Source organism: Rhizomucor pusillus, assembly GCF_041956525.1.
Source record: "Rhizomucor pusillus strain CBS 183.67 unplaced genomic scaffold VTP01scaffold_17, whole genome shotgun sequence".
In the NCBI taxonomy this organism is placed as follows: Eukaryota; Fungi; Mucoromycota; class Mucoromycetes; order Mucorales; family Lichtheimiaceae; genus Rhizomucor; species Rhizomucor pusillus.
The window spans coordinates 398,306-421,718 of record NW_027192159.1 but is presented as its reverse complement, the minus strand read 5'-3'; the positions used below and the strand labels follow the sequence as shown (position 1 = coordinate 421,718).

Here is a 23,413-nt window from a genome sequence, read left to right as displayed (position 1 = left end):
GACCTTAATTAGAATTTACGAATAACTGCGTGCAGGTAGACAAAAAGTAACCTGGCCGCGTCCTAGCATCCAAAAACTCAAAGTTTCGTCTTTAGTATCAGCAATTATGGCAGAAAGTGAGAGGAACTCCAGCTGCAACGAAGAAGAGGTATAAGTGACATATTGCGTATTGCTTGCAAAATCCGTATTCATAAAAAAGCCTTGTTTTTTACTCCAGGGCATTATTCAAGTTACAGCTGATGCTCAAGAAAGTCAGACCACCGTTGATAAAGAGCTTGAGCAGCTAGAACGTGCTAAACGAGTCAGTATTCAGCTTTTATCTCTAGAATGATGGTGCTAAGCATATTTATATAGTTTGAGCCATTCTTGAAAGAGAATCAACGATTATCCCTCGAAACATTTTTACCGATACCCACCGGCAGACGGAAACTGTCCAACAATTCGGATACCCAATGTAAAATTCAAGCGACATTTGTTTTTCGATTCCACATTGTAGAGCTCACGTAACTTTAATTCAGCGGATTCCACTGCTTTGGCCGAAATCATAATCAATTTACAAAACCACGTGACTAAACACAAAACTCACATACAACAAGTACAGGCAAGCATAAATTCGGCGGATATAAGGCTCAGGGTAACTGACATACTTGGTAGATGCAAATGCTCAAAAGTATGCAGCATGCTGACAATCTCGCGCATGGGTTAGCTCGGGCGGTTACGGTTACCAGCAATCAAGCAAGAACGATATCAGAGAAGCAAAGCGAAGGTTGTAACACTGTGGTCTTTTCTGGTGATAAGTGTCCCTATCTAATCTTTATCTTTTACTCCGCGCAGTCGAGAAGCTTAAACAACAATCGGAGCAACTTGAATGTTATGCGTCTGATATCTTTCAGACGTTGCAGAGTATAGATAAACGTCTCAAGGCCACTCAAGATAGAACTGGAAGCGCATCTTTTTCAGCCAGATGGCCCGAACTTGACAAGTTACTGTACAAGCGCAACAGACCACCAGGCGCTTAGCATATTCATGTTAATATTTTCAATATACCCTTTGGAGAAGCACTCCCTTCGTATCATATACTATGGCTGAGGAAGAAATGATGCACCTGACATGGAAGGTTCAAATGCACAAAAGCTTTTCTGAATGCGCGGATTACATATTCAAACCTTATCTTTTTCATGGGAACGCTTAGTGATAAGCTCCAACTCCGAGCTGCTGCATGCAAACTGCCCGCTCGTCTCACGATCTCGTCCATAGTCTTTGACCTGTTAAGCAATCATGCGCATTGCTGCAGTGCAGCTTTACGTTGACCATCACGAGAAAAATTCCAATTGGGCTCGCATAGAGCATTATGCCAAGAGAGCCAACGAAAGCAACGTGGATTTACTGATCTTTCCCGAGTGAGTGCACGATGCAAGTCCTTGTCGCGGCAACTGTAACCTGCTAAGCGGGCAGTTTCCTAGATACGTTATTGGAGGTCCAGGCCCTGATTCTGTACTTGGAAAAGATGCAAGCAACAGGTTCTGCGAGATAGCAGCACAGTATGGGCTGGACATTATTGTCGGCACCATCATTGAGCGTGATCCCGACGATAATCGGTTGTATAACTGTGCATATTACATTGACAAGGATGGCAAGATACTATTGGAGTATCGAAAAGTACACCTTTGGCATCCAGAGAGGGACTATCTTCACAGAGGTAAAAAAAAAACCAATGGATTATAAATCGCTGCCCGTGTCTATTCAGACGACGTCGTAAATCTCTCAGGTCAACGTGGATTTGGCACTGTCAAGAACCGATTTGGTATAACAGTCGGCCTGTGCGTCTGTTGGGACATTGCCTTCCCTGAAGCGTTCCGTCACATGGCTTTGGAACACGGAGCACAACTCGTTGTTGCACCTGGTAATGTGAACTGTTGACAGCTCCCCAAAAAAGGTTGCTATAATTGCATTAACCATTTTTCGCATTTTGTTTTCTTATCAACAGCTTACTGGACTTTGGAAGATGCTGGACCGATTGGAATGAAATATGATGCCTTAAGTGAAGTCAAGTTTATTGACTATGTCGTTCCAGCTAGAGCAATGGAAAATGAAATATGCATGGTATTCTGCAACGGTGCTAACCAACCGGAGGGCGAGAAAGAGACCAGGCCAGCATCCGGGTTTGGAACCCTGGCAGGAGCAACTCAGATCGCTGTGCCTTTCAGAGGGACCATTGCCCACTGCAAAAGCAACAGCGAGGAAATGATCATAGCGGATGTTGATGTAGCACAGATAATCGCTGATGCCGAGGATTGCTACAAGATACGTCAGGACTGGCGTGAAGGCAAAATCTTTGGCAGCTTGAAGGAGAACGAAGTGGAGACTATTGTATCATAAGCTCTTCTGTATATTACCACTGTAATAGAAACCTGTAACGAATGGACAAACTGGGCATATCCGTCGATTCAACGTTTTCGCTCGCTCATCTGATATACCAGAGCTTATGTTTTGCAAACGATCTCTATCTTGTCATGTACAAGATGCGGGGCGGGCTTCCTTCCTGAGTGATACCATTACAAAAATCGTGCTTTTCTGCCAATCAAGAGCAACACTGTTATTTAAAAAGCAAAGAAGCATTCCGAAAAGCTACATACATTTAAAATGGACGGTAAATTAGCTATATCATTTCTTCTTGACTTCTTCAAGAGCAGAATCGACATCAGATAAAAGCTCCTTGAGCTTCTCGTATTGAGCCAAGGGTAAGCAGATACCTTACTCACAAGGTAAGCATACTTTGTATATATAAGCACAAGTCACCAACAGTATCAGACTTACCTTTGCCACCCCATTTCATTTCTCCAGTTTCTTTATCATTGTAGACATCCCGAATATCCACAAATGGTGTGCCATTTGGAAATACTCCCACTCTTACTCGTCGTTTGCTCGATAACTACAGAAAAGAAAAAACTTAGCATTTATCGTAAAGTTATCTCTTCTGGCGCTTACCTCGAAAATGCGCTCCTTTGGATTGGTGCTGCTAGGTGATGTGGTGGTGGTAGTGGCCTTCTTGGTCCGCTTACTTTCACGCTCTTGCTTTACTCTTTGCTTGCTACTAGACTGTTGTCGCAGCCGAGTTTAATATCCATGTACGACCTTCTCGTCGTTGTCTTCCATACCTCTATTTGGTCGTCCGAGTCTTGCTGATCTTCAGGCGCAGACTTGGTTGGGTGGTACGGTCAGTGTTAATCGCAGGCAGACATGTGGCAAGCAAAAACGCATGGTACCTTGTATTCGTCATCTTCTTCGCTAGCGTCAATTTCCTTTCTTTTGGGCATGATTGGCGTTGTTGATTAAAAGAATAATATGCAAAAGGAAATAAAATCTGTCACCCACACTGACGCGTGCGCGCTTTTTGTTCCAAAAAGGGCAAGACCGCGTTTGTTGCTCCTACCCACCTTTGCACAACAGCAGCATAATCCAGACGACACTGGTTTTGCAATGTCCACATCGCCGTTACCACCAGGTCGTCAACAATCCAAATCGAACCTCAATCCTGAGGAGGCCAGAAAGATCCTCACTGAGGAGCACATTGGTCGGCTGACTGAAGAAGCCATACAGAAACTGGCAGAGTATACTCGCAAGCAGGCACTGGGTAACCATATATCTCTTGACGTTCACGTCCGAAACAGAAAAATGCTCACGCCATCTTTCTTAGCAACGGTGGAGGATTGCCAGTTGCTTGAGACTATGAACAAGATGACTAAAGATAAATACTCGCAATTATCGTCAATGAGTCAAAGACTGATACAGGAAATGTCCAAAATACAGGATACCCGTAAGTTTGAGATAGTTGTGTAACGGAGAGCATAGCATCAAACCCTTAAAAAAACTATTAGAGGACGAGTTTGATACCTTCGCAGCCCAAGTGGACGAGATTGATCAGCAGATAACGCAGATGGAGAAGATTGCTAGAAGCTTAGACGAATATTCGCGATACCTCGGTAGGTAACAAGTGTATAATTGATATATGGCCTTTATTAATCGTGTATATGTACAAGAGGACAAACTTGAAAGATCAAAGTAAATTTGGGAGCGTCTAAATTTGCTCTTACGTTTTTTTCGATGATGGGTCGCAGATAGTCATTTTTTCGATCGTGAAAGCAGTTAGTAGTCGGATATTGCATTGTTATTTCTACAACGGATCACACTGAATGGAGCATCACACATCCTGAACTTGTACATCGACGCAAAGATCAAGAGAACTGTACATACAAAATCATAAAAACGATTCTAGAAACAACATACATCCAAAGTGCGACAAGAGATATCCGATAAGATGCGTCATTTTTTAAATACAAAACAGACAAGAGAGCGAGAGAGATGAGTCACCGAGCTGAGATTTGCAACTACCCCGCACATAAAGATTTCCTGAATCGACTGCAACTCATCAGAGCTGGGAAAAATTCATAGATGCATCGAACGCACCATATCACCAGACTGCCGCTGACGCGCTGGACGCCTTGTACGTTGAACCACCATAGAATTGCAGCAAACGCAGTCAAGCAATCTGTAAGATCTACCTCGTCAGAGAAATGTCGACGGAAGAGCAAACATATTAATTCCAGAACGGGTATGCAGGTGCGATGTGCAAGCAGCCTACCAAAGCCTGTCAGTGAGGTATGAATGACCGTTTGAGCTGGCTACTGCTTTTCGATGTAGAAAAGAGAGAGGAAATTAAAAATTGTTATTACCCTTTCGCCAGTTGACTCACGCTGACAGTCAAGTGTCTGCAGAAACCCGGGCCAAAGTCCAACGATACAACGAATTCACCGTGACGACGTATGCTCGTCCCGATATCGTGCTTACGCGAGGAAAGGGATGCTACGTATACGACTCTGAAGGTCGAGAATACTTGGATTTCACAGCGGGCATTGCTGTGGCAGCGCTGGGCCACGCCGATCCAGAGGTTGCCAAGGTGCTTTTTGAGCAAGGCAGCAAACTGATCCATTCCAGCAACCTTTTCCATAATGAAAATGCAGGCGCACTTGCAGAGAAAATTGTGACGACCACGCGCGAGCATGGAGGAACATGGGCTAGCAAGATCTTTTTATCTAACTCGGGCACTGAGGCGAACGAGGGCGCGCTCAAGTTCGCGCGCAAGTGGGGAAAGCACGTTACCGGCTCGGAATCGACTACCAAGACAAAGATCGTGTCGTTTACCAATGGTTTCCACGGCCGATCCATGGGCGCGCTCTCTGCTACCTACAACCCCAAGTATCAGAAGCCGTTCGCGCCGCTCGTACCTGGCTTTGTCACTGTACCCTTCAACGATGTAGAAAAGACCATCGAAGCCATTACGGAGGATACCTGCGGTGTTATCGTCGAGCCGCTGCAAGGTGAGGGTGGTGTGCACGAGGCAACAGCCGAGTTTCTTCATGCCTTGCGCAAGCGTTGCGATGAGACCGGTGCTGTCTTGATTTTCGATGAGATTCAGGTATTTTGCGCGGTGTAATTTTTTTGTGTGTGTGTCTCTCTCTTTTAGCTAAATTAAAACGTCTACAGTGTGGTCTTGGACGTACCGGTAAACTGTGGGGTCACGGTCACTTTGCCGGTTGCGCACCGGATATTTTGACAATGGCCAAACCGCTTGCCAACGGCGTGCCAATCGGTGCTGTCATGACAAACGACAAGGTCGCCGATATGATCAAACTTGGTAAGGTTTCATCAGCGACGAGGAGGATTATCGTTCCCATCGCCCACCCGCTAAATGGAAACAACTCTAGGTGATCACGGTACCACATTTGGCGGCAATCCCTTGGCTGCCGCTGTGGCCCTGAACGTATTTGGTCGCATCAGCGATGAAAGCTTTTTGAAATCGGTGCAAGAAAAGGGCGACGCTTTGAAATCCGATCTTGAAGCTCTCCAAAGCCGATATCCAAACGTCATCAAGGAAGTTCGCGGCAAAGGTCTGTTGCTCGGTGTAGAACTGCACAGGGATCCTTCACCGATTGTAAAGATGGCTCGAGAACGTGGCTTGCTTCTCGTCACCGCTGGTTCCAACACTGTTCGTATCATTCCCCCACTCACCATCTCCAAGGAAGAAGCGCGCCAAGGTATTGCTCGCTTGGCAGGCGCTGTTGAGGAGTTTTCCAAGTTATCATCTGCATAAAAATGAATATGTAAAGAATGGACTCAAATAGAGATACTCATTCTGATTGAGAATAGCTCTTCAGCTGAAAACACAGACGATTTATATATCGCGAGCTCGTGAAGCAAACGAGTTGTGTAAAATATGATTGTAAAAAAAGAATTAATATATCATCCAATGGTTATTTGCCCCGAATCATTGGATTGGCATTGTCCAGCGGTTTCGCTTCTGTAACTTTCCTCCTCCCACATGACCGTGCTTGTTTCCAAAGACGAGATCGATTTGCAGCGATTATTGTTAGCATGCGAACGCAAACAGAAACAGCAGCAGAGCGGCGTGGTAGTACCAGAAAGCGAGAAAAGTAGATTCGTTGCTGTCCGTAACGCTTAAGATGCTAATGTACACCGGCACTGACATGTCGCGTTTTGCACAGTATATAAAATACTTGGAACGGCAGCAAGAAAATCACCCTGAACTGTACGTGAGTGACGGCGTTGATGTGGGCAAGAAACTCTGGCAAGTAACATTGAATTATTAGCAAGAGAAAATACGCGGAACGTATTCAAAGCCTATCTAGCTGGATGGCCCAAGCACATTTGGTAATAAATGCGAGAAATAGATAGATGGATAGACTGACAGGAAGGCTCCTGCTGGTATTATGTAGACACAAGATATCGACAGGGGAATTGAAAAAGCTAGACAGAAGAAGCAGCAATTACTCGACGATTTGATCCGAATGCAGCAACCTGATGAACCTGAATGGCTGCAGCAACTCAAATCCCAGCCAGAAGACGATCTCAAGGTGAGTAGAGCCGATAACCAACCCTCGTGAATATCTAACTTTAATGGCATCTAGGATGAGAAAGAGGATGAAGAATCAGAGACGAAAGAAAGCAAAGAACCTATCAGCAAAGAAGAAGGAAACGAGAGTTACTTGCGGCGACGGCACGGGTGAGCAATCGTACAATAGGTTTGGAGGTGGAGGCAATGACTGAACTAACGCATATTTCAACAGATCTGGATTGTCTCGCGAACAAGAGACGTCAAATATCGAACATGTGCTTCAGCATCACCGGCAAATGCACGACGAGTTGACGACGGATTTAAGCCGGATGGCACAGCAACTCAAGCTCAATAGCCAGTCCTTCGGCGATACGCTCTCCAAGGATGACAAGGTGAGGAAATATAAGTTGCTTTCCGAGATCAGGTAACTTAAAGTGCTGTGTACAAGGTGTTGCGCGAGGCACAGGGAGCTATTGCCAGCAATCTTGAGAAGCTACGCAAGGAACGCCAGCGATTAGATGCGCACTACTCAAAATCATGGGGTACCAGTTTCATGACTATGGGTGTAGTCTTGTTCGTTTGCATCATGTTTGTGCTCGTGTTCTTTACAATTAAATTCTTGCCCAAAGCTTGATCCATCATCCCCTCCCTCACTTTTCCTGTTGCAAAAAGAAAGTCAAATGATGGATGATAGTAGTAGTAGTAGTAGTAGTAGTGGCGGGCGAGAATTCTTGCTTGCCACGATTAACACAATGATACAGGTGGAAGCCAAGGAAGAACGCGCACGCACAGCGAGAAGGTTGCAAGTTTCAAACGGTTAAAAAAGAAAAGAAGGCGATAGGTAAGCTAAGAGAGTTTAAGGAAACGGTAAACAAGATGAGGACTTGAGGATGTGCTCTTTGCGGGCTCGGGTGGGGGAGGATGGAGGAAGAATATTTGCATCTATCGTCCTTCTTGTACTTCGTAAAAGCCCTTCAGGTACTCTTCAGCTTCCTTGTACTCCGCCATGACCTGCGGCAAGAGTTTGCTGATTCTGGACAGTGCCTCGTCCTTATCGAGCTCCGTGCCGACCTCATCCTGTTTGTTTCCAATGTTCTGGATTTTCTCGCATGTTGCCTTGACTTTCTTTAAGCCGATGGCAGCTGAACTACCCTTTAGGAAATGTCCCAGTCTCGACAGTTCTGAAAGATCATTGTTCTTCCTGCAAAGAATCGTGTGAAATTTAGGAGAGGTGTCATATATATATGTATGTACTGTATTACGTACAGCGCAGCATCCATATCCTTGAACGTCTCCTCAGCTTGTTCAAAGTAGTTGAGCACAATGCTGTACGAGAACTCGTGATCGTCTTCCTCGTCCATGTCTAGCAGCTGATCGAACGTGTTCATGTCGATGAGTTCCTCGGGATCTACCGTTTTCCGCTGCTTTTCTGCCGAGCTTTTCGCGGCATCGCCACCGTTGGCAGAAGAGGAGTCCTTTGACTGGTCGGTTGTGTCAGCAGCGTGTCTGTAATAGAGAAAAAAAGCATATATGTTATCGTATACCTCCTGCTCTGGCTTGCGGGTTTCCTCTTCCTTGCTAGTAGTAGATTCTGCGACTTTGGTCGACATTGCGATGAATCGGGGAAAAAGAGAAAGAGAGAGAGTGGGTACGTTGAAGCAAGGTTTTGATGACCAAGTCCGCCAAGCGCGCGCTCATTTTGTTTTGTCTGCCCTTTCATCACACACCGCCCACCCCGACCCCAGCTCCTCACAGGATGTGATCACACGTTGTCTTTCAGCCGACATAATCTTACCAAGTTTGAAAGGATTTGACTATCACTAAGTTCTTTGCAAGCAACGATGCTTCTATTTATGTGAGGTATCTTGACACAAGAAAGACTAGGTACACATGTGCTCACGCAGCCAAAAAATATGTAAAGAAGGATGATGGGTTAAAGGAAATATCAGAGAGAAAGAGAGAGAGAGACGAGATATGAGAGGGAAGGGATCCTTTTTTTGGAGATGGGGAATATACAAAAGACGTGGTATATATATGTATATCGTGGACATCAAAAATGTTATATTATTAATGGACAATGATAATTTGCCCACCAGTGTAATTGATTCCTTGCATGTTGTCACTGATGCTAACAGCGCTTCCAGAATCGCTCCCGCTGCCAGAAAGGTCGAGAACTGATATGGCAGTAGCAGCACTTTCTCGTTTCCAGGACGAACGTGACCGCCGATGCGACAGTTGCTGGCTGTATGACTTTCCTCGCCCATCGTCGTCGCTAAACAATCCAATGCTACCTACTTTGGCCAGTCCCATCTTTCGGCGATAATGCATGCACTGTTTGAACATCTGCAGCACAGGTGTGTGCTGCATCAAGCCTTGGCGCAGGTGCGACATGAAACTGTAGAAATCACAGACAGCGACGATCCTATCCCTGCAAAATCGATCGATAGGTAGCCATGGCGGTACCTTGTTGCTATGCTGCTGCGGCGATCCCTGCAAACGCATGCGAAACTCGCAAATCCTGAGGTAGCCGCAGCAGGTACACTTGGTGCGCGGCGCGGATGATTGTTGCGTATGCGTCGTAGCAGTGGTGGGTGTGCTAGGTGCCGAGGAGGAGCTGATGAGACTGGTGGTCGGGGAGGAGAGAGGAGACGAGGAAGATATCGTCGCGTCGTTGTTGTTGGTGGATGGGTAGCTTTGGATTTCGCAACGGTTGCTTGCAATGTTATCTATTAATTTACGCTTAAACCACGGCGATTTCCACCACGAAGACCCGGCGTTCTGGAATAAACATGGGTCAATGTCTTCTGCCATCACGCGCTTCATGAACGCTGTGGATGGCATTGGGTTGTTCGGCGATGCACCGAGGGCCTTGATGTGCTGCTGGAATTCATCAAATACAAGGCCATCGATGCGTATCGTCTTTTTAGGTTGAGAGTGTTGCGAAGAAGATTCGTCTTCGCTTAATGGTACTAGAGGCGACGGAGGGGACGAGAATCGCAAAGCTGATTGTCGGTTGGTGCTTAGTCGTGGCAAAATAGCTGGTGCATCATGGTCGTCTTGCCGGAACCGTCCCAACCTTTCCGTAGCGCAAGCGCTTTGCTGAGCTGCCGCATCTAAATCGACCAAAAGTTCCTTGATCTCTTTAAGTCGCTCCTCGCGTATATCCCACGCGCGCAAAATTCCTTGAAGTTTATTCCCGCCTAGCTCCCGATCCAGGCGGACAAGATCTTCGTGATCAGTGACATCATCCATAAGTATGCAGTTGAGTGTTTTGAAGAGCAATGATGTGACATGCTGGATATCTTCCTCCAATGACTCCTTGACTTGCTGGACATTGAACCGTACTTGCTCCTCCTCGGACAGTGCAGATGCAAGCGAACTCAGATCGCGTTTCAAATAAGCTTTCTGCTCGATTTGCTGATCTAGTTGCTCGAGCAATTGGCGGCAATTGGTGCAAAATGTGGTTTCGTCGTGCACGGCGGCGGCGAATGTCGGAGGTACAACCCGCTGCTGCTGCTGCTGTTGCTGTTGCATAATCGTGGCGGCATCGGTTTCCGAGGATGGCAACCTCGTCATGGAGGATTCCGACGTAGCAACAGAGAAGGCTCCCTGACCAGCCTGGATAGAATCGCTATCAGTGAGTCTGGACGCGTCTGAGCCATCTGCACTTTGTCTAAGGGTGACAGAATCCAACCCGTCTATTAAATCAGTCGGATACCCTGAAGCAGGAGCGTTATTCCACGCTGATACACACAAGGAGGCATGCGCTGCTGCTGCTGCTGCCGCCGCTAGTCCAGAAGAATTTTCTCGACGACGACGCCATTCGTTTGCAGCGGCGGCTCGTCGTTCCAGCTCCCCTTCCTCTAAATCATCGGCTGCGGTATTCTGAAATTCCTCGGAAGGAGGATCGGTTGGAGGCGTAGCTGTTTGTTGTGCTTGCCGTAGATAATTTAATGCAAGTGCAACAGCAGCAGGTTGGCGTGATGCCGCGGAGCCATCGAGCTCGGAGAGGATGACGATGGCTTCTTTGGTGCTGAATTCCATTTTTTGCAACTTGTTGGATAAATGACGGATATACTGATCTTTCTGCGATAAACCGACAAGCCAGTCGTGTCTGTCGTGTTCATATTTGCGGTGGATTGTCTAGGTTGGATATAGATAAAATACAATGAAATTAATATCTGGGCCCGTTCACGCTGAAAATTCAAGTGCAAGGAGGCGAAGGAAAGGAGCAAACAGACGTACCGACAAGTCGTTCTCCAAGTCAACAACCCTGGTCTCCAACTTTGCAATCATATCCTGTGCCTGAAGGAGAAATGGCAGGACGTCATCTTCGGAAAACTCGTCTGCGCCAAAGGAAAGCTGCTCGTCAAGCGCGGGTTGCGGCGAGCCGGGAAGACTGGCTTCAAGCGGTGGTGCTGATTCCATCCCGAATGATAAAAGAAGCTTGAGAGATGGGCAACCAGGTTGAGTGTGGTTCGGCTTGGGGGGTGTGTATAAGTAGGAGATGGGGGAGAATGGGAGGAGAGATCCGGCTATGTTTATTTGAATGAAAAAGGGACGAAGCAGCAGGCAAAAATCCTTGGCTTTTGCCCTTTTTTATTTGTCTTTTTCTTTTCTTTTCTTTATCACTGGGTGGGTATGTATGATCGTCCCTTTTTTTATCCCTTGTCCGTTCTGATCATAGGCAATCAGGAAACACAGAAGAGTCGAGACCTCAGAGAGCAACAAGGCGCGCGCGCGCGTGGGCACGCGAGTTGTTATGTATGTTTCAGGTGAATAGAGGCATCACTCCGCTGTGGACAGATAGAAGGTTACACCAAGTACTCGAGCGGGCGTGGTGACAACCATATTTGTGTGGACATCTGCGAACAGACCGCCGCGATTGGCACGGAGGGAAATCAAAAAAGACCGCCTGAAAAAAACTCGATATAAGAGGATGTTTTCGCGGCAGGATTGTCCTCTCGTCTTCTCACCCTTTCCTTCATTTTCTCCCCTTCGCCCAAAAAAATGATGAAGTCTATTGTTGCTGCCATTGCTGCCTTGGCTGTCACCGCCGTCTCTGCTCAACAGACTGGTATCATTTCTGTCACCGCCCCTCTCCAGGGCGCCGTCTACACTGCCGGCAAGGATGCCGTCATCACCTGGTAAGTTAGATCGTTATTTTTGCTCTTGTTACTGCTGCTGCTTTGCAAGCAATCTCGTTCTTATCGCTGATACAATGGCTTTCTTTCAAACAGGATCAACCCCACCGTTGACCAAATTTCCCAGATTGTTCTTGTTGAGGGCGACCCCAGCGCTCTTCAACCCGTCGAAGTGATTGCCACCAACGTCGATGCCTCTTCTGGCTCTTACACTTGGTCCATCCCTGCCGACACCACCCCCGCCAACGACTGTAAGTAGTGAAAAGGAGATGTATTAAATTCAATGGCAAAGCTCTGACCATATCGCCTTTTTCAGACGCTTTCCAGTTTGGCACTTCCCCCAACTTGGCTTACAGTGGTCAGTTCACTATCCAGGCCGGCGATGGTTCCAGTAAGTTCCAATTAGAGTTTGAATGGCCGGGAAACAACGCTGAGCTAACATATCGTGTAGGCAACTCTTCTTCCTCTGCCTCTGGCTCTGCTTCCGCCTCTGCTTCCGCCTCTGCTAGCGCCTCTGGCACTGCTGTTCCCTCTTCCAGCGTAGCCGCTTCTTCCAGCGCCGCTGCTTCCTCCAGCGTTGCTTCTTCTTCTGCTGCTGCCTCCAGCTCGGCTGTTGCCTCTTCTTCTTCCTCTGCTGGGTCTGCCTCCTCTTCTGCCAGCTCCCCTGCTGCTTCCCAGACTCAAGACAGCGCTGCCGGCTCCAACAAGCCCGCTGCTCTCGCTGCTCTCGCTATTGCTGGTAGTGCCGCTCTTGCCATGATCTAAGTTACTACTTCTTTTTCCTATGTCATTGTCTTCATTATAATCGATAATATATCTTTTTTTATTATATAAAAATTGTGCTTTGATCATATTCCCAGAAACATCGACCGTCAATCTGCATTCATTCATGTGTCCAGGTAGCACAGACAAATATAGCACAAAATGAGCTTTCCTCGGACACTCTGTTGTATGTGTCACCATCATCCTGTGTGTTAACAGACGGGATGACGATGACAAGGAGGAGGAGACTTGAGGGGTTGGTTGCACGGGTAACAAAAATTTACCCATTGATCAGTAGTGTACAGCCCGCCGCTGACGACTGATGGATTCATGATTTTCTTTTTCCGTCGAGTTGAACGCGACCTTCACATCCGAAAAGTGAGAAAAATTGCCTCTGTTTGGGGATCATCGGCAAAAAAATAGAAAAGCATAATTATGCAAAGTTTTGTCGAAAAAGACAATTTTTCCCATGAGAAACCATGGTTACAATCGTCGTTTCACAAGGTTGTTGAAACCATCGTCGTCTTGTTGTTCTTGTTCTTCTGTTACTCTTTTCAAATGCTCCTTTCCAATTGGTGACAGATAGATTGTTCACGATATTTGACGCAATGCTCTGCAACTTGCAGCAGCCAACAGAAGTCTTGGCCCAGAGAATGCATCCCATATCAATCGCTCCTTCTCCCATCCCTTTGCGCTCTTATCCTTATGCTTTCTCTCGTTCTATGTTTATGTTTACTGTTTCCAGATATCTCACATGCAATTGGGACGAGGAGGGCGATCGGTGCAGGCAACGAAGTAGATACAACGGTGTCACAAAACGGAGTGAGTGTAATTATTTCAATGCGGCGAGCAAACGTAGCAACAAGCAGAAGCAGCAGCAGCACATGCATCCCTCAATCGGGACTAGCAGCATTTGGAAATACATGAGTTTTGGATTGCAACATCACAAGTATCTCGTAACAAGGAGGGGACCATGGTTGCTAGTCCTGATCGATATACGTGCAGTCCCGCTCTTGACAGTGCCATCTCGAAAAAGGAAAGTTGGTCTGTCGGACTTACTGGTGATTTAGACCGTCCCGATTTGATGGTATTCGGGGGGTGGAGGAACCCTGCTCTTGAATTTTCTTTTCGGTCTGAGAAGGAAAAAGAAACCAGCAGCCACACGCGCACACACACTCTCTGTATGCACGGGCCTTTTTCTTTTTTCGTCTCGGCTCTCTCTTCGTTAACTTATTCCCTGCTGCTGTTGCCTTGTCTTGGCGAACTTAATCATCATCCTTTGTCGCCCCGAACTCGGTCAGAAGCGCGTCTTTTCCGAACGAGAATGTTATCAATCGTTGAGTTTCATCTTGATAGCTACGCTGCTGTAAATATCTCTGAGCCATTGCGGACAACAACAACCTTTATGTAGAACGTCGAATTATCACATTATGCAGTCAGAGGCACCAATGGCTTATTTGGGTACATGACAGGAACGACTATCTGACAGAAAATAAGACACTTTTGACAGCAGAGTTTCTGTGTGCGTGCGTGTGTGCAGAATGTGCACCTTGTCGCAGTCAAAATGTCTCAATCTTGATGCACCCGAATCTTTTCTGGCTTTATCTGCTTATCCATTGTGCTGCACCACGTTTGCATTTGTTCATTTGCCTATATCCTTGTAGAGACTACAAAGTGCTTTCCAATACACGAGCCGATCGCGAACACAGTGTTAATAATAAGCATCCAGCTCCTTCATTGTCTTGGCAATGAATTTGTTTGTTTGGGCACCAAAAGTATTGAAAAAAAAAGCGCATATGCCTTGATTAATTCTCGCTTTTTTACTCTTGCGATATAGAGGTGCTCTTCTGGGTTTTGCAAAGCAGTAAAACAACAAAAGGGTCCAAACGCCGACTGACGCTTGCAAGATCTCGATTAATGTGGCAGCAAGGGAACAATGTTCGTGGAATCGAGCGGTACCTCGAAAAACGAAACATTGTTGAAGGTCCAGAAGAGAGACAGAAAAGGTGTGCAGATTCCCACAATGCAGAAAGTCGTAAGACACGATGACCTTGATATTAAGCTTCATTTATTCCAACGACCACACAAAGAGAGGACATTCTTGGGTTGATTCGGTCCCTGATACCAAAGTTCGTGCGACGAGTCGCGCAACGCACGTTTCAGAAACGAGACGACTTTGAGTGCCAAATTGTGCCGTTTGGGTCGTACGGCCTAGGCGCCCACACAGCCGGTGCAGATATGGATCTCATCTTCCTCGGTGCCTGGCCAGTCGAACGCCGCGACTTTAGATACCTGTTCACATCCATGCTCAGAGCCCAACCTGGTGTGACCGATGTCGATGCAAGTTCCTTGACAATTAAACTCTGTGCGTGTGTGCCGTGTGTGTCTGACGATCTATTTTTGCCCTATAGGCAATTATGCGGACGAAGGTGCCCATCATCAAATGCAACATTTATGGCATACCGGCAAGTGTCGAGAGAAAAAGGCTCCAGGATCTTGGCTGCTGACGATGACAGCTGTTTAGGTGGACATTTCATACGTACGGCTGCATCTGAACAGCATCCCATCAAATCTCAACCTTTTGGATAATCTGCTCCTCCAAGGCATAGATGAAACGTGTGTTGCTAGCATGGATGGTGAGGATTGATCCGTGTCACTCTGTGAATTTGCTATTCACAATGCTCGGGAAGGCCCACGAACGCAAAGATTTATCACCAACAACATCCAACCGAGAGATTGGGACATATTTCGAACAGCCTTGAGATGCATAAAGCACTGGGCAGCACGGAGATGCATCTACGGTAAGCCGATGGGCTACCTCAACGGCAGCACGTGGACATTCCTCCTCTTGAAAACTTATATCCAAATGGGCAAGAGACCACAACCCAGTCTGAAGCTTTTAGCCGAATTCTTTGACATGTGGGATAACTGGCCTTGGCCGGAGCCCGTGCTCCTAACAGACTATATACCCGATATCAACGATAGAAAAATAGAATATGAATCTCTGGTAACTCTGAAATACTGCACCAACAGGACTGCTATTTTATTCACATCCAAATAGGAGGAATTTGAGGACGCGGTCATGCCTATCGTCTCGCCATGCTATCCCGTATGCAGTTCTGCGCCGTATGTCACGCAGTCTACACTGAAAGTTATGAAAAGAGAGTTTGCCAGAGGTAGTAAAAACCTTTTTAAGATTAGCTACTCGAGTCGGTCGCTGTAACCCCAATATTTAGCGAAAACGATTTTAAGTTATTCGCACACGGATAATGTTGACGACGATGTTTTGGACAAGCTATTCAAAAAGTTCAACTTTTTGAAAAGCTATATCCATTTTCTGCGAGTTACGGTTACTTCTGAAACTGTGAAAAGCAACGATACATGGTATTTCGAAAAGAAGGCGACTCCTCCCAGTGCCACACGCTGAGCATAGAAGCTAACTGCATATCGCTAAAAGGATTAGAAAGATGGCAGGAGCCATTCCACGCCTGGTGCGTCTCCTGGAAGATTGTCCCAACCTAAAGTTCATACATCCATTTACAGAATACTCGTCTGTGCTGTGCCGCTATCGAACTGCTGAGGGCAAATACGCATTGAAGACTGGCGCTTTAGAATCCGAACTCGAGGAAAATGAGTATGCCTCGTCGCTGGAACCGGGCGCATTGCATGTGACAAATTATTTCATTGGGCTACAAGTTGATGTGGATCAAGGCAAGTTCCCGGCCCTTTTGTTGTTTTTTTTATTTACTCCATATCAGCGGTGCTTACATACAGACGATACCATCAGAAGACATCGATGATGCTGTTGTAGATTTAAGCGGGCCTATCGCTGCGTTCCTGGACCATTTGGAATCGAAAAGAAATTCAAAGGACGAAGATGTCACGTTTGCGGTTCACGCAGCTAACAGGTATACTGCTGTTTCCTTCTTCTTCCTCCCTCTCCACTGCAAGAGCGACCTGGGTATCCTTGATATCTGACCGTTCCTCTTATAGGCGACACGTAGCTGCTACCCTCGATTTTTGATATTATACCATATCCTCCTTGTTAACCATTCTTGCGCGATTGAATCCAGTCTTCTTTGCAAGTTTATCTTTTTCAACGGTATCCTTTGTATCCACGAATCCCACCAAAATGTACCGTTCTCCCTTGGAGATATCGACTCCTCGATGGGTAATTCGTGCATCGTGGTAAAGCGCATCGCCCTGATTCAATCGCATAATTTCATTTGTCGACTCGAACCACGTCCCTCCACCTTGGAAGTCGTCCGGATGACTGAGGAGAATGTTGAAGGACATGAGACACCCATCCGTGTGCGCTTCAAGACCCTTTTGTGCATTTGCTGCGTATTTTACAATAAAGATGTCTCGAAAATCAAGGTCGCGTGTTGGATGAAACCCAAAGTGTCGTGCCATGTTCTCCAAGAGACGTGAGCGCACAAGATCCGGCAGGTAGGCAAGCAGGGGTGTGCCGAGCACAGGGATGTCAGTTGTTGGAAACGCAGAGTGTCGCTCGGTCGTCCAGTCCGTGATACTGCGACATACGTTGAGGATATCGCGGCACTCTTCTGGCGAAAAGACGCCCTGCTGTGTCTGAGGAACTTGAAAGCGCCCGTGGCGTACGTGATCGAAAAAGAATCGATTTTCAGCGACGGTGCGTTCGCGAGGATCATTCGACATGCGCTTCAACGTAACATCGATTTCACCGTACACACGCTGCTTTCGCGTTTCTATGGCAGCCTCTTCGGCAGGTGTCAATTCGCCAAACAGATCAAAGTCTGCTTCTTCCAGCGTCGTCGTCGTCGCTTGAACCATGGTGGGGGCGGGTGGCGAAGAAAAAAAATGCCTGTACTCCGCTGTCATTCCCCCCAAACCTTAAACCCAGAACAAAAGGGCAGACATCACATCGTTGCTCTCTCTTCGTGCCTGCTGCCTGGGTCACATGCAATCCCTCACCACCAATACCACCACTGCTGCTGCAGGAACGGGCCCTTCCTTCCAAGAAACTATGATAGAACTCACACCGCAATCGTCATCGGCAGCGCAGGGCAGCAATTTATACAGCTTCGATCGTGTGTTTCTGCAGCGATTGGGGCGTCTGCTACAGATCCTGTTTCAATCGTCAGGACACGATCGATTTTGGTCAACGTCAAAGCGTGCGCGCCAGAGTAGCGTTTTCTGGCTCTACGTTGTTTTTGTAACAGTTAGCTGTGGAAATGAAGTATTATATTACTACGTCGGTTTGCTGCCCAGTCGGTTCTATGGATTGCTATCGAGCCAGGATCTGCCTGGATTCTCAGCCTTCATTCTTCCGTGTCTCGTGCTTGTCTTTGGCGCAGCCGCTGTATGTTCTGCTTGAGGGGTGAAAGCATTATATTAGCTGTGAAAGAGATGGAAGGATTAATTTGATCTAAATGGCATCGATGCAGGGACGGAGTCTGCTCAAGTTTCTGGGAGGATTATTTGCATTAAAGACAAGACGCTTACTGACGCAGCACACCCACGACGTTTACATCAAACCCAAGACTATGTACTCCATTGTATTTAATGAGGACGACGATATTGACAACCCGTAGGTTCTTGGAGAGAGAACGAAGGAGTTTGTTGTTTTTTTTTAAAAGTATATGCGTATATTCTTAACTTTATTGCAGTGACCAGCGAATTACTCAAGACATTGAAAAGTTCTCTGATTCATTGAGAGAGATTGTCGAAAACCTTATCATTGCACCGGTTCTTGTTCTATATTACACTTGGAAGTGCTTCCAAGTCAGCGGCATCTACGGTCCATTGATGATATACGGCTATTTTGTGCTTGGATCGCTGCTTAGCAGAGCGCTTATCAAGCCGATTGTCAGCATTGTCTTTTACAAGGAGCTAGCAGAGGGAGATTTTCGGTAATGCCCGGTCTGAATTCGTCTATAGCAATGGCAGCTGATAAACCGCTGCTTGCCCCTTTTTTAAGATTCCTGCACGTACGCCTCCGGCAATTTGCAGAGTCGATTGCATTTTCTAAAGGCGAAATTCAAGAACACGAAAAGGCCAAGGAAAAGCTGGATACACTGCTTGGTTATCAACGCTCTATTGTCAACCGAGAATTTCCACTGAGTTGTAAGTGAAAGAAATAACATTGCTGCTTCGCTGGTGATGTCTAATTTTTTTTAGTGGCAAACGAGGGTTTTGCCTACTTTGGCTCCATTTTAAGCTACCTCATTGTTGCCATTCCCATCTTTGCAGGAGCTTTCGAAGGCAAAGATCCTGGACAGCTAAGCGAAATTATCTCCAAGGTAGTAAAAAATGCTGCTGCGCATGTTTGAGGCTGCAAAGGACCATGAAATGTATATAAATCCAATGTTGATAGAATTCCTTCTTTGCAATGTACCTGATATCCCGCTTCACGACAATCATTGAACAATCAGCAAAGCTGTCAGACTTGGCGGGCTACACTGCCCGTATCGGCGAGCTTTTGGAAGCCATCGATGATATTGACGATGAGATGGATGCAGTTCAGGTTGACGACGACGACGATCATTTTTGGCGAGATAATGAGAGGTAAAATGCAAAGAAAAAAAATATAGTTATCATGTACTCTAATGTTAATTGATAACGCCAGCTCGAAACAAATCGTTTTCAGAGACGTGCAATTGACACTGCCGTCAGGGCGTACGCTCTTGACTGATTTCAATTTGACTATACGCCAGAGTGTACATACAGCGATTGTGGGTCCTAACGGTAGCGGAAAGTCTTCGCTCCTACGCACGCTAGCTGGACTTTGGCGATGCTCTTCCGGTTAGAGAGAGACCCATCGTTTCCGCCTCTTCTCCTCAGTGCGCTAATATTTCCTGTTTTTGCTAGGCCAAGTGAAGCTACCGAGTGATCGCATTTTGTTTCTTCCACAGACTCCATATCTCGTCGAAGGCTCTCTCAGAGATCAAATTGCATACCCTGACGCTGCGTCTGCTGCTCAGAGTAAGTCTGCCAAGCCAAGGCGCCAGACACTTACATGTGCTAAACAGGGAGACAAAAATAATAGTACCTGATCGAATCGTGCGCGACTTGCTGAGACAAGTTCGACTCGAGCACCTTGAAATGCTCATCGAATCCTTTGATACTCCGTACGCCCAAGAGTGGTCTAAACTGCTTTCTCCAGGCGAGCAGCAGCGGCTGGTGTTTACAAGAATTCTATACAAACGTCCTCAATTTGCAGGTAAATTTTGGTTTTGGTCAATTTGAATAGTTTTTTACTGAAGCAATAATATATACTTCAGCTCTCGATGAAGCCACGAGTGCGATGGACGAAGATACAGAAACGCATTTGTATCAGTTGCTGGACAACATTGGTACCACGATGATCAGCGTCAGTCATCATCCAAACGTCGTAGGATTCCACAAGCAAATTGTAACCTTGGACGGTGCGGGCGGATACACTGTACAGCAATCAACAATAGACGGTGCAACAACAAACAAATCCACGCAATTTTGAGAATAATATATAAACGATCGTGAGATCTTCTTTTCCCGTTTCTTCATTTTTTGTATCTGTGTGTATATATGTCTGCAACGAAAGAGGAATGGAAAGAAGAAAGAAAAAAAAAAGAAACAAAATAGAGACGCGCCGGGTTGGGGATGGGGATGTCCGTAAAATGTATATCCGTTATGCGCTCACGGATTGAATCAATGTAATGTTGTCTCCTCGCAGCATTATTCGACCTAAAAAGGCGTTAGCAATGAGAGCCCTTCCAAGTGCTATCTTTTTTTTTCTTCTCTCTTACCCAAGGATTTTCTGCTAGGCTCTGGCTTGACAGTAACCTCTTCAGCTTCATCCATGACCAAGTTCATAAATTCATCAAAACCCTAAGTATTAGATTTTCAGTAAGTATGTACATTCTCGGCCAGTCGCGTCATAGCGATACTTGCAATGATTCTGCCTTCGATCCGCATGTCTGTCTTGTCGAACAGCCAGATTTGCACTCGTGCTTTCTAAAGTTGTACGAAAAGGTGGGTAAGCTCGATCGTGATCGGATGTTGCGCGTAGACTTTAGGCGGGGCTCGCTTACATTTTGCAGATACCTGAAGATCAGGTTCTAGATTAAACCTTGTTAGACGATCTTAAGGATGCTCGCTCTTTTTACAGGAGACTTACAATAGGCTGAACCATAATCTTTTGTACTTTGGACGACATTTTTGTTGCTGCTGCTGCTGCTGCGATTCTTTCTTTCACTCCTGTGCAGACGAAAAGCAAAAGCTGCGCTTGAGCTGCGGACCCGACCGAGTGCGAGCGATCGCTCATTCAAAGTCACGGACACACACATTGTCCGTATTAAATCCCTTTTATCTCTTACTGCCTCACGTATTAAAGTATTTGCGTTGCTCTCAGTGGTTCCATGGGCATAAACATTCCATCATCTAATATAATCGAGTCAAAAAGAGATCAAAGCCATTTTCGTTATGTAGTTACTCTAAAAGTGTCGAAATTACGTCGCTACCTCTTATGCTTCGATAAATCTATAAATGTACCATAGATACTTTTCTGTAAAGACGTTGCTACCGCTGAAGAGTTTTGAGATAGACGATACCATGTTTGATACTGGCAAGGTTATAATTTTTCCTTATAGACGTATGCTAACTGACAATACGTCCGTGACTGCCTGGATCCACTTGAAGTTCGGCCAATTGAACAAGCGGCATTCCTTTGCCGAGATCTTGAGCACTAAGAGCAACGTTAGATCCATGCAAAGATCAGCAGCAGCTGCGTGGTCAAAACAGCGATTGTGCCGATGTTACTCTGTTGTGAATCGTGCCAAAGGGCGTGCGGGCATTCCGCTGGACATTATACGACCCAAAGCAGGAACTCGGCCTGTAACGCCCAAACCGTCGTCACCAAAGAAGCAGCCTAATCCGCTTGTTGTTGCCGAGCAAAAAAGAGAAAGCCTACAGTGGAAAACCGAGGGCTTGGCTAAAGAAGCACAAGTAGCGGACCCGTTGGAACACGTTGACAGTCGAAAGCTACTCGCTAAAGCAGCCAGTGGTCGCCTTCCTAGTAGCAATATGGATAGTTATGCCGACCCTGAAAGAGCACCCATCAAAGTCCTTCGCCAGATCAGCCTAGACGAGGAACCAGCTACAAAAGAACAATCAGATAGAAAGCAGCCACGTGAGGAGATAGAAGCCATGATGGCCGCAAAGCGGCGGCAGCCAGCAGGACTGGCTGAAAGGCTCATCAAGGTTGCGCCTGTCGTGGAACAGCCAAAAAACCCACATCTGCTCAAAGTAGCAGTTATTGGTGCTGCCAATGCAGGCAAATCAACCCTCGTAAACACCATTGTGGGAACCGATGTATCAGTTGTTTCAGCAAGAGCGCACACCACGCGCGATCGAGTGTTGGCGGTGTGGTCCCATGAGAATTATCAAGTGGTTTGTATAGGGAGAATTGTGGGGAAGCGAAAACATGTTAGGGGAAGCTAAAAAAAAAGAATACGATTTTTACAGATATTCCTTGATACGCCAGGAGTCGTGCCAAATAACAGGGAAGCAAAGTTGAATAGGACTTTGACAACATCGTCGTGGAGGTCGCTGGATGAAGCTGATCACGGTACGTGCTCACTCACAATATCGTGGATACCCCCCCCCATGGACCATGGATAGACATTTCTAATTGCATTGTATTAGTCCTCGTGGTTGTGGATGGCTACGCTGCAACGAAAGGTGCTGATAAAGAAACGTACGAACAGATTTTGGACCGCCTCAAGGAGAGAAGGATACCAACCACGCTTATCATGAACAAGGCAAGTAGACAACACAAAGCGAGTTAGTTGCTTTTGCTCTTTCCACTCATACTATGCTTTGCTAGGTGGATATGCTGCATAATCCAAAGGCGGATTTGAAACATGTTGTCGCTCGTTACAGAGCACGATCATTTATTATTGACAGAGCATGCTACATTTCGGCTCTGCATGGATCTGGTCTAGACGTTCTCAAGGTAACAAGGGCACCGAAAGGATAGAGTGATTTTCAGTGACTAATATTTGCTTCGTTGACAGAACCGACTCTTGAAGCTCTCGAAACCTGGAAACTGGCTATACCCACGGGAGCAAAAGAACGAAATGTCGGATCTGAAACGAGTTGAAGAATTCATTCGTGTTGAGTTCTTCAAGCGACTGCATCAGTATCTCCCTTACATGCTTAAACAGGTAAATTTATTAAAGTCGTTCATGAAAAAAATCTATGTATTCATGGACTTCCATGACAGGAAAATGCTGGATGGACGGAGATGCCGGACGGTACACTTTTCATTGAACAAAATGTCTACGTCGAGCGTGACAGTCAACAAAAAATCGTGGTTGGAGCCAACGGATCGCTGATAAATGCAGTGATGGAAGATGCACGCAAGCAGATCGCCAAAGCATTCAATCGCCGTGTAAAGTTACATATTCAAGTCAAGGTCAAGAAGCGATAAGATCCGTGTAGATAATTTTACTTTTCTTCCCCTTGTTTGCTTTTATCACAGTATTTCCGAAAAGTAATGTCGCAGGCATAGAAAATTAATGTTGCGCTGTCCAAAATTATCTTGTCGTATTCTCCAAAGATAGATGTCGCGTGC

The 23,413-nt window shown here is 46.3% G+C and overlaps 15 protein-coding genes across 15 annotated transcripts; 10 read left to right on the top strand and 5 right to left on the bottom strand.

The window, feature by feature from the left end:
• Window positions 1-106: 106 nt before the first annotated feature.
• Window positions 107-1,019, top strand: VTP01DRAFT_3631 (uncharacterized protein; the record flags this gene model as incomplete). Its single annotated transcript, XM_069382224.1, has 6 exons — window positions 107-148; window positions 218-301; window positions 355-454; window positions 519-601; window positions 655-766; window positions 835-1,019. 6 exons carry the CDS (start codon window positions 107-109, stop codon window positions 1,017-1,019), a joined length of 606 nt encoding a protein of 201 aa, XP_069236373.1.
• A 259-nt stretch (window positions 1,020-1,278) lies between these two features.
• VTP01DRAFT_3630 (uncharacterized protein) lies at window positions 1,279-2,379 on the top strand (the record flags this gene model as incomplete). The annotated part of the gene is made up of 4 exons (XM_069382223.1): window positions 1,279-1,400; window positions 1,464-1,699; window positions 1,769-1,903; window positions 1,988-2,379. 4 exons carry the CDS (start codon window positions 1,279-1,281, stop codon window positions 2,377-2,379), a joined length of 885 nt encoding a protein of 294 aa, XP_069236372.1.
• A 285-nt stretch (window positions 2,380-2,664) lies between these two features.
• Window positions 2,665-3,317, bottom strand: VTP01DRAFT_3629 (uncharacterized protein; the record flags this gene model as incomplete). The annotated part of the gene is made up of 5 exons (XM_069382221.1): window positions 2,665-2,753; window positions 2,818-2,932; window positions 2,989-3,099; window positions 3,159-3,200; window positions 3,267-3,317. 5 exons carry the CDS (start codon window positions 3,315-3,317, stop codon window positions 2,665-2,667), a joined length of 408 nt encoding a protein of 135 aa, XP_069236371.1.
• A 163-nt stretch (window positions 3,318-3,480) lies between these two features.
• On the top strand, window positions 3,481-4,066 carry VTP01DRAFT_3628 (uncharacterized protein; the record flags this gene model as incomplete). The annotated part of the gene is made up of 4 exons (XM_069382220.1): window positions 3,481-3,634; window positions 3,698-3,817; window positions 3,879-3,983; window positions 4,041-4,066. The coding sequence occupies 4 exons, from the start codon at window positions 3,481-3,483 to the stop codon at window positions 4,064-4,066; spliced, it is 405 nt and encodes a 134-aa protein (XP_069236370.1).
• A 386-nt stretch (window positions 4,067-4,452) lies between these two features.
• VTP01DRAFT_3627 (uncharacterized protein) lies at window positions 4,453-6,151 on the top strand (the record flags this gene model as incomplete). Its single annotated transcript, XM_069382219.1, has 5 exons — window positions 4,453-4,551; window positions 4,621-4,659; window positions 4,745-5,476; window positions 5,545-5,695; window positions 5,766-6,151. The coding sequence occupies 5 exons, from the start codon at window positions 4,453-4,455 to the stop codon at window positions 6,149-6,151; spliced, it is 1,407 nt and encodes a 468-aa protein (XP_069236369.1).
• A 228-nt stretch (window positions 6,152-6,379) lies between these two features.
• Window positions 6,380-7,547, top strand: VTP01DRAFT_3626 (uncharacterized protein; the record flags this gene model as incomplete). Its single annotated transcript, XM_069382218.1, has 7 exons — window positions 6,380-6,505; window positions 6,564-6,607; window positions 6,669-6,729; window positions 6,795-6,932; window positions 6,987-7,081; window positions 7,146-7,305; window positions 7,362-7,547. The coding sequence occupies 7 exons, from the start codon at window positions 6,380-6,382 to the stop codon at window positions 7,545-7,547; spliced, it is 810 nt and encodes a 269-aa protein (XP_069236368.1).
• Window positions 7,548-7,855: 308 nt separating this feature from the next.
• On the bottom strand, window positions 7,856-8,523 carry VTP01DRAFT_3625 (uncharacterized protein; the record flags this gene model as incomplete). The annotated part of the gene is made up of 3 exons (XM_069382217.1): window positions 7,856-8,114; window positions 8,180-8,394; window positions 8,458-8,523. The coding sequence occupies 3 exons, from the start codon at window positions 8,521-8,523 to the stop codon at window positions 7,856-7,858; spliced, it is 540 nt and encodes a 179-aa protein (XP_069236367.1).
• A 457-nt stretch (window positions 8,524-8,980) lies between these two features.
• Window positions 8,981-11,341, bottom strand: VTP01DRAFT_3624 (uncharacterized protein; the record flags this gene model as incomplete). The annotated part of the gene is made up of 2 exons (XM_069382216.1): window positions 8,981-11,056; window positions 11,159-11,341. 2 exons carry the CDS (start codon window positions 11,339-11,341, stop codon window positions 8,981-8,983), a joined length of 2,259 nt encoding a protein of 752 aa, XP_069236366.1.
• Window positions 11,342-11,926: 585 nt separating this feature from the next.
• Window positions 11,927-12,822, top strand: VTP01DRAFT_3623 (uncharacterized protein; the record flags this gene model as incomplete). The annotated part of the gene is made up of 4 exons (XM_069382215.1): window positions 11,927-12,060; window positions 12,154-12,308; window positions 12,374-12,448; window positions 12,509-12,822. 4 exons carry the CDS (start codon window positions 11,927-11,929, stop codon window positions 12,820-12,822), a joined length of 678 nt encoding a protein of 225 aa, XP_069236365.1.
• Window positions 12,823-14,736: 1,914 nt separating this feature from the next.
• VTP01DRAFT_3622 (uncharacterized protein) lies at window positions 14,737-15,466 on the top strand (the record flags this gene model as incomplete). The annotated part of the gene is made up of 4 exons (XM_069382214.1): window positions 14,737-14,803; window positions 14,882-15,159; window positions 15,231-15,284; window positions 15,344-15,466. The coding sequence occupies 4 exons, from the start codon at window positions 14,737-14,739 to the stop codon at window positions 15,464-15,466; spliced, it is 522 nt and encodes a 173-aa protein (XP_069236364.1).
• A 219-nt stretch (window positions 15,467-15,685) lies between these two features.
• On the top strand, window positions 15,686-16,843 carry VTP01DRAFT_3621 (uncharacterized protein; the record flags this gene model as incomplete). The annotated part of the gene is made up of 6 exons (XM_069382213.1): window positions 15,686-15,826; window positions 15,881-15,995; window positions 16,056-16,203; window positions 16,277-16,530; window positions 16,607-16,727; window positions 16,813-16,843. 6 exons carry the CDS (start codon window positions 15,686-15,688, stop codon window positions 16,841-16,843), a joined length of 810 nt encoding a protein of 269 aa, XP_069236363.1.
• Window positions 16,844-16,845: 2 nt separating this feature from the next.
• On the bottom strand, window positions 16,846-17,631 carry VTP01DRAFT_3620 (uncharacterized protein; the record flags this gene model as incomplete). The annotated part of the gene is made up of 1 exon (XM_069382212.1): window positions 16,846-17,631. One exon carries the CDS (start codon window positions 17,629-17,631, stop codon window positions 16,846-16,848), a length of 786 nt encoding a protein of 261 aa, XP_069236362.1.
• A 127-nt stretch (window positions 17,632-17,758) lies between these two features.
• VTP01DRAFT_3619 (uncharacterized protein) lies at window positions 17,759-20,296 on the top strand (the record flags this gene model as incomplete). Its single annotated transcript, XM_069382210.1, has 10 exons — window positions 17,759-18,160; window positions 18,246-18,388; window positions 18,468-18,710; window positions 18,779-18,924; window positions 18,979-19,100; window positions 19,175-19,365; window positions 19,427-19,602; window positions 19,669-19,782; window positions 19,847-20,020; window positions 20,082-20,296. The coding sequence occupies 10 exons, from the start codon at window positions 17,759-17,761 to the stop codon at window positions 20,294-20,296; spliced, it is 1,926 nt and encodes a 641-aa protein (XP_069236361.1).
• Window positions 20,297-20,467: 171 nt separating this feature from the next.
• On the bottom strand, window positions 20,468-21,103 carry VTP01DRAFT_3618 (uncharacterized protein; the record flags this gene model as incomplete). Its single annotated transcript, XM_069382209.1, has 4 exons — window positions 20,468-20,523; window positions 20,586-20,667; window positions 20,727-20,897; window positions 20,957-21,103. 4 exons carry the CDS (start codon window positions 21,101-21,103, stop codon window positions 20,468-20,470), a joined length of 456 nt encoding a protein of 151 aa, XP_069236360.1.
• Window positions 21,104-21,432: 329 nt separating this feature from the next.
• Window positions 21,433-23,269, top strand: VTP01DRAFT_3617 (uncharacterized protein; the record flags this gene model as incomplete). Its single annotated transcript, XM_069382208.1, has 6 exons — window positions 21,433-22,227; window positions 22,303-22,405; window positions 22,483-22,598; window positions 22,664-22,792; window positions 22,854-23,003; window positions 23,063-23,269. 6 exons carry the CDS (start codon window positions 21,433-21,435, stop codon window positions 23,267-23,269), a joined length of 1,500 nt encoding a protein of 499 aa, XP_069236359.1.
• Between the last annotated feature and the right edge of the window lie 144 nt (window positions 23,270-23,413).